The sequence below is a fragment of the Gambusia affinis genome, linkage group LG06, assembly GCF_019740435.1.
Source record: "Gambusia affinis linkage group LG06, SWU_Gaff_1.0, whole genome shotgun sequence".
In the NCBI taxonomy this organism is placed as follows: Eukaryota; Metazoa; Chordata; class Actinopteri; order Cyprinodontiformes; family Poeciliidae; genus Gambusia; species Gambusia affinis.
The window spans coordinates 27,155,723-27,162,890 of NC_057873.1; the positions used below are offsets into that span (position 1 = coordinate 27,155,723).

Here is a 7,168-nt window from a genome sequence, read left to right on the forward strand (position 1 = left end):
CATTTCTCATATTCGCAAAACAACCAAATCAAACGTGTATCGCTTCACACATCTATATTAAAGCGTGTGCACCCTGCGCCCTGGCATGCATGAAAGGACATTGCTTTAAATCCACAGGCTGCAACAAATGAAATCCCCTACACTGTCGTGAGACGTTTTGTCACCACTTAACTTGACAATAATCTGAAATGTCATTGATCCCTGTGGGAAAGTGCCCTGTCCGCTCCTGGGCCTGTGGGAAAGGTCAGAGCGCAGAGGCCACGTGCAGAACAAGGAGTCAGGAGCTGCAGGAGATTCACAGACTGGCTCATGAGGATGGGAGGAAAACCCATTCCGTAAGTTAATCATCGCATCTTATTCCAGCGAGTATGATCAAGCCTTCTGATCTCCGGCGAATCCAAAAGAAGATGCTTCAAATCGGATCTTTCTATGACTGACACAATGCAAACAGGTGGCACACGTGCAGCAATATAATCCTTTTTTTCCTCCTCTTCCAGAGAGCAACAATGAACCTTTTCATGCAACAGAAATGTCATGACTTCAAAGGCCTCCAGTCATGCTGATCCTGCCAGCTCTCATTTCTGCAAATCCAGTTCAGCAATCAAATGAGCTGCATTAAAAAAAAAACCTCCCTGCTATTATTAGCACACTAAAGCGCTCTGTATTCTGCTGGGTTTTTCTTCTTCTTCTTTTTTTTTTTTTTACTTTGCCATTGCTAATATTTGAGCCTCTGACTGAACTTCTATAATGTGAGCTGTCTGAATTCTAACACCAGCAGCAAGCCAGAAAATGTGGAACAGTAAAAGACAGGTTCGTCTTCACCTCAATGTCTATTCTATAACATTTGACCCCCACTGACTTGTGTCACCTGCGGGGAAACGCGGACAAACAGGGACATGAGGGAGACCAGCTCGCAGAAGAGGACCGGACCGGACCGAACCAGGGGGGGCTGTCTCACATGCGGGAGTCCGTGGCGATTGTCGCGCATTCCGTCACGGACTCCATCCATCCATCCATCCATCCATCCATCCATCCCCTCCATGCATTCAAGCAAACAGCCGCAGCCGAACCAGCGCGAGACACAGAGGTCTACCTGTTAGCACGAGACCACCGGTGATGTGACGTCCCCCTTACCTCTTCCTTTTGTCTCCTTTGACATAGCGTCCTCTCCGGTGCGCACCTGTTTCCGCAAGCCGTCCCTGTGTTCTTGCTCGTCGGGGAGTTAATTAGGCAGCAGCTCTGCCTCCCTCCGCCCCTCTCTCCTGGCGGCTGCACCTGCCAGACTGTAGCGGGGTGAAACGGGCACTGCCTCGTCGCTTCTGCTCCCTCCTCCGAATCTCCGTTCAGCGGCGGAAGAAAAGGGGCTTGAAGCCACTGCGGAGTTCTGATTCACCTGTGCGAAGTCCAGCGGAGCGCCGTGCCGCAGACATAGCTACTTTGGGCAGCGCGTTGTTCCTGTTCAGACTTTGCTCAAATGTCATGTCCACCACAGCTCCCGCTCTTCCCGTCCGTCTCTCTCTTCTCCTCTCCGCCTCAAACATCAGCCGGAGTTGCTTCACACACACAGAGGCTCCGCTCTGCAGCTCGACTGCCTCCAGCGGTGCGCGCAGTCCCGGACTGATGCCGCTGAAAGGCCGCCGTCCTCTGTGTCTTCATGTTCTCAGAATCAGGACTCACCCCTCAAAAAAGCCAAAGTAAAAACGGAAGGCGGACTTGTTAAGGGAATATAAAGGTTTACACCTATTCAGCAAGACAAGCAATTGATAAGGGCAGCAATTGGAAAGCCAGGTGACAAGAACCAGCTTACAACGTAATAAATACAGGCTTAGAAGTCCACAAAGTTACAGTCAATGTCATTTGTTGCTTTAAGTCTTTGCGAAATATTCTTGTAACTTGTAGTTGCTTTGTTATATTTTCTGACCAGCTACTCAGAATTTGAAAATTCCCACTTCTCAGTCAGAAAAATAAACTGGAACGACCTTCGAAGTCGGATTTCCTACCGGGACACTAGGAGATACTCCCACTACCCTCATTACGAACTGCGTCCACCTGCAAAGTGGGAACTCGCGCGTTCTAGTTAAGAAGTCTGAATTCCAACATGGCGACGCCCATAAACATTGTTACCGGTACCTCTTACTAGCATTTTAAGCTTTACTTTCAATGAGAAAACACAACGTTTAATTTGGTCAATTTAGAGTTGCAGGTGCAACATTTGTTTTAGACACAGGCAAGTGTTTGTAAGATAAACATATTCCCTACACATCTAACTTCAGCTGCAAGGAGCAGCCATATTCAAACACAAAGTCGGCCTCAGGCTGACTTGGCGTTTCCAAATGACGGCTCTTTGTATCAAAAGCAGTAAGATGTGGCGAAAACTAGTTTATGTTACAAGACACGCATGTCAGAGTGCGTCTAACATCAATGTTACATCACGTATGCAACCATAAACTCAAAGCGGGAAGTAAAGCTTACATTGTAAGAGGTACTGCAAACTGTCTATGGCGTCGCCATGTCTATTTCCGACTTTTTAACTAGAAGGCTGAAAAAAAGAATACCAGCTACCCTTTTCCTTTCAGTTCATAATGTCCTATCATGTGTCGGCACATCTCATAAAATCCAAACAAAACAGACTGACCTTTAGGTTGTAGCATGAAAAAAATGTGGAAAATTAAAAGAACAGGAATGCTGCATGTGGAAGTGAGAGCCATCACCCTTGTTAACTCTGAATCACTGAAGTAACTCCTGCTTCTCCCAGGGACAAAATTAAGCCCTTGATTCACTTTCCCACAGATTTTCTTTGGAGCGTTTTCATCCAGCAGATGTTTCACCTTACAGCTAAATCTTAATTCACTCTTAAGTCCATATCTGAGCTGCAACACTTGACCATGATTGCCTTTAAATAGCTCCTCTCACACATTACGCCGTTATCGTGTGTGAAGTGGCCCTAGTAGCACCTGCTGTTGCCATCCTTTGCTTCCTCAAATGGGATCACGCATGAGATCCTGTCATCGTCAAAGCCCCACACGTCTACACCAACAAAAACCACGGAAAAATGTGCCTGTGACTGAGCCGTCGCCCTGGAATATAAAAGATGGACATGCTACATTACCAAGCTCCAAAAGGAACACACAAAAGTAATTTGTTATTGTCGTGAAAGTCAGCGACGGCCTGCTACTTGTGCGCAGCACTGAGCTCAGATTCCACAGAGGAAAACTAATGGAAACGCCCTCAAGGCCAGAATGTCGAGGAGACAGATAGCACTGATTACACCAAATGACTGAACTGACAGCGTCCAAGAGAGAGACAGAGAAAAAAGGCTAATTGAATTTAATCAGTTGGCGTTTGCAGAGCTTTCATCATATGCTTGAAGCCTAGCTTTCACTGTCATTAAGAGACACAACTAAGAACTCGGCTGCAAAGATGTCACTGAAACTCTCCCAGGGAACTCTGTTTATAACCACTGCGGGGCTTTCTGGGAAACAGAGGGAAAATCTGCTACAGCAGCACAAAGTGCATTAAGAGCTATTAAAGAGTTGCAAAATACAGCATACTGGCCGGTCAGCAAAAAGAAGTTGCTAAGGTGCATGTTTTTTATTTCAGACCTTGTGGGCAGACAAATGCACTTTATATCACAGCTAGGCTAGTAAATTGAGAAAAAAAAAATCACAAGAAATATATCATTTGTAATACTTTTTTTTTACTTTACTTATGTATCTCCTGAAAGGTACCACAGTAATTCATCTCGTTTCTCTCTTATTCAGGTACATCTGCAGGCAGAGGTCTTCCTCGCTGCCTGAACAGAGAACAAATAGCATCATGAAGACCAGCAGACACACACATAAGTCAGGAATAAAGGTGTGTGGAGGCTTAAAGCAGGGTGAGGCAATAATACAGCGCCGTAAGATTGAAGCTTTTCTCACAAAGCGCTTCCATCCACCATCTGAAAATGAAAAAATAATGTTTTGACCCAGCTGTAGGCCTCCCGTGACATGGTCACCTGCCTACACTGACAAGGTGAGCAAGAAGGGCATTAGTCAGAGGAGTAACCAAGAAGGAACTCTGCTCAAGTGAAAGAATCTGGGGACAGGTTATAGTCACGCAAATCTGGCCAATAGGAAAATGGCAAGGAAGAAGCAAACTTTGAAAGAAAGCAGGAAGAACTTCAGTTTAAAGCAGGGGAACGGTGAGGACGAAAATGCTCTGGTCAGATAACAAGAATCAAACTGTATAGCATTTTTACAAATGGGTGCTTTTCACTTGCAGGGGCAAACTGGCATTAGTTGAAGGGAAGTGAAATAAAATTAAGTAGTAATAGTAACACAAAGATAAATGTTGAGTCACCTTCAATCAAGACAAAAATGTAAAACACAATAAATGAATGCAAAAAAGAAAATCAGCAAAAGACTTCAAGTGGAAGTTTATTTTTTAACAAGACAACAACCATAAACATAGTCAGTCTCAATAGAATGGTTTTAATTTAGTACATGTTCATCTGTTAGAATGGCCCAGTCAAAGTCTAGACTTAAATCCAACTTGCAAAAACTGAAAGATGCATTTTACAGATGCTCTCCATCCAATCTGAGTCACAATGAGCAAAAATGTCAAACTCCGGGTATGAGCAAAACTGACAGATGATAACTAGATGAGCCACATTAGATGGTCATTTAAAGGGGCAGTATTATTTGTTTTCCAGGCACATATTGCCATTTTATAGCACAATCAAGTAGCGATATATTAACTTCAGTTTGCTATAAAAATGTTGTATGTATCACACGTGACTTATTAGAAATTTTACTTCCTAATTTAATACCTTGAAATTGGGCTTCTGTCTCTTTAAAAACTCCTGCTTTCTGAAACTGTGCCCTCAGTAAGTCATCACAACATAGCCCCTCTATTAACCCTTTAACAACATTTTTACCAGCGCTGCATTCAGAAGTAGCTCGTATAATGAGCTCGGCAGATGTACAGTTCCACCAGGTGTTTGCTAATTGCTGCTGGCTAGTCTGAAGGAGCTGAGTGGAGAGATCACGGGGAAAGGCTGCTCTGTGAGGCGGAAGCTCAGAAGCTTGGAAATTGCAGCTGCACCTAGAAAAGAGAGAGGATGCGCCTTCGGTTCATTCAGCCATTTTGCACAGCTGAATGGCTCCCACAGGAAGCTGAAGGATTTCTCAAACATACATGGAAGAGTCAAGGTTTTTGATGAGGGAGTAAATAACATGATGCAAAGCTCAAATAATGTGCTGAAAAATGTTAGTTTTCCAAAATGTGTCAATCAGAAAACATATTACAAAAACTTTTAGAGCAATAAGTATACAGATTTAAACATTTAAAAACCAGTAAGATCACCACGACTCTAAGTGACGCTTCCTCCAAAATATTAGAAGGATATATATTCATGTTGACTGCTAGCTCAGATCTCCCATTGTTTTGTGTGTCTCCGGAATAAAACACAGCCTAAGAAATGATTTAACCAAAGTCTACACATTTGCATCAGAAGACATTAGAATGCGCGCTGTGGCAGTCCTGCCTGACAGACTGCTCAACAATGACCAACCTTGCTACCAGCATGACTAATAAGCCTGAGGACTTCACATCCGTCTGATACGAATACAGAGCAGCAGCTGAAAAAAAAACAAAAACACAACTCCCAACTTAAATGTCAAGTACTTGACATACTTTACCAACACATAACTGTCCCCCCTCAAAGCACCACAAACAGTGAAATCCTGACCGGGTTTGGAAATGAGCTCTGGTAATGAGTCAGCGCCGGCCGGAGGCAAGGTCTAACCTCCTCCGATGATTATAAATTATGATCATGTGCAAAACAGTTGCTAATTCTGGTCTTTTCACAGGAGCCTCTGCATGTGTACAGTACAGCGGCTCAGAGAAATATTCACTCGCCTTTGGCCTTTTCCTCACATTTCCAATTATAATCGCAATCTTTGATGTATTTTGTAGGGGATTTTATGACCGACGCAAAGTAAAAATGATTTATGGCTGATAAAGAAGGCTGGTTCTGTTCTGAGGATGACTGTGGAACCTCTGGAGATGATGGCGCAAAGAAGGATTTTTATCTTCATAAAAATCAAGAAAACTACAGACAAAACATTCTCTAGTCAGAGGTCTAATTTCAACCGCTGTAACACAGACAGCTACAGGAAAGCTTTCTTGTCCACAGCCATCATTAGCATCTACAACATTTTATCAATATTATCCATATTTTATATCAAACCACAACCCTCTAGTTGTAATACAAAATACACAATTTTCTTCAAAGTCAGTATTTTTTTGCACTTTGTTTTGGAAGAAAAGAAGCGAAACAACTTGTTTTGTTTCAGTTTGTCATGTAAATATATGTCACCAAAGCATTTTGTTGGCACCTATAAACTCTGTCCAAATTCTGTCCCGAGTTTCAACAAAATTATTCCAAGAAGTCAGAAGTTTAGAGGTACATCAAACTTGAATAACAAAAAAATATCGGTAGAAGTATCGGCGATACTTCTCCTGTATTTACTTGGTCTCAAATCGATACAAAAATATGCAGTATCGCACACCTCTAATTACAACATTCAATTTTCCTCTGGGATTAATAAAATTTTCTTGAATTGAACCGAATTGTATAGCCAGGTCTTTTGGAATATGCCTCTACCAGCCTAGTTTATTTAAAAACAAGCTCTAGTGAATATTTTAGTAATAATTATTCTGATGACTAACTGATTAATCAGATGAGAAAAAAATTGGGCATGTTCTACACTTAAGCCTTTATCATTCAATAGTAAAAATACATTAAGATTACAATAATTCAGTTCCATTTTTAAATTACAAAATAAAAATGTTATTGAATAAGATGCAATAACAAAGCATTCCTTTAGTGTATGTTTTTTTTATTTTTTTTTTATCTTAAATCCAAAATGCATATGTTTTTTGCACCGTTTTGGCTTTATTAGTGCTCTGACTATGTTGTTTTAATCACCAAATGTTTGTTTTTTTTCCGTTGAGTCTTTATACTCCAGTTAACGATTAAGCAAATGCTAAATTAGCTGACGATTATTTCAATAATCGATTCACCACAATTAACCGTTTCAGCCCTAATATAAAGCAAAACTTTAGGTGACTGTGTAATGAAAGTTTATCACCTGATGGAATGCGTTACATCACATTAGCTGCA

The 7,168-nt window shown here is 41.9% G+C and overlaps 1 protein-coding gene across 5 annotated transcripts in view; it reads right to left on the bottom strand.

Moving 5' to 3' along the window:
* The window catches only part of pitpnm3 (PITPNM family member 3), a 131,619-nt gene extending 128,230 nt beyond the window's left edge, over window positions 1–3,389 (bottom strand). The window contains exons 1-2 of one of the 5 annotated variants that reach the window (XM_044118545.1): window positions 2,955–3,389; window positions 1,135–1,679 (exon numbers count right to left, since the gene is read on the bottom strand). In XM_044118545.1, the coding sequence (XP_043974480.1) occupies window positions 1,135–1,159 (25 nt within the window). In that variant the 5' untranslated portion in view covers window positions 1,160–1,679; window positions 2,955–3,389. Of the gene's footprint in view, window positions 1–1,134; window positions 2,582–2,635; window positions 2,923–2,954 lie in introns of those variants that run through there. The other 4 variants (XM_044118544.1, XM_044118548.1, XM_044118547.1 and 1 more) reach the window with 4 other exon arrangements.
* Window positions 3,390–7,168: the final 3,779 nt, after the last annotated feature.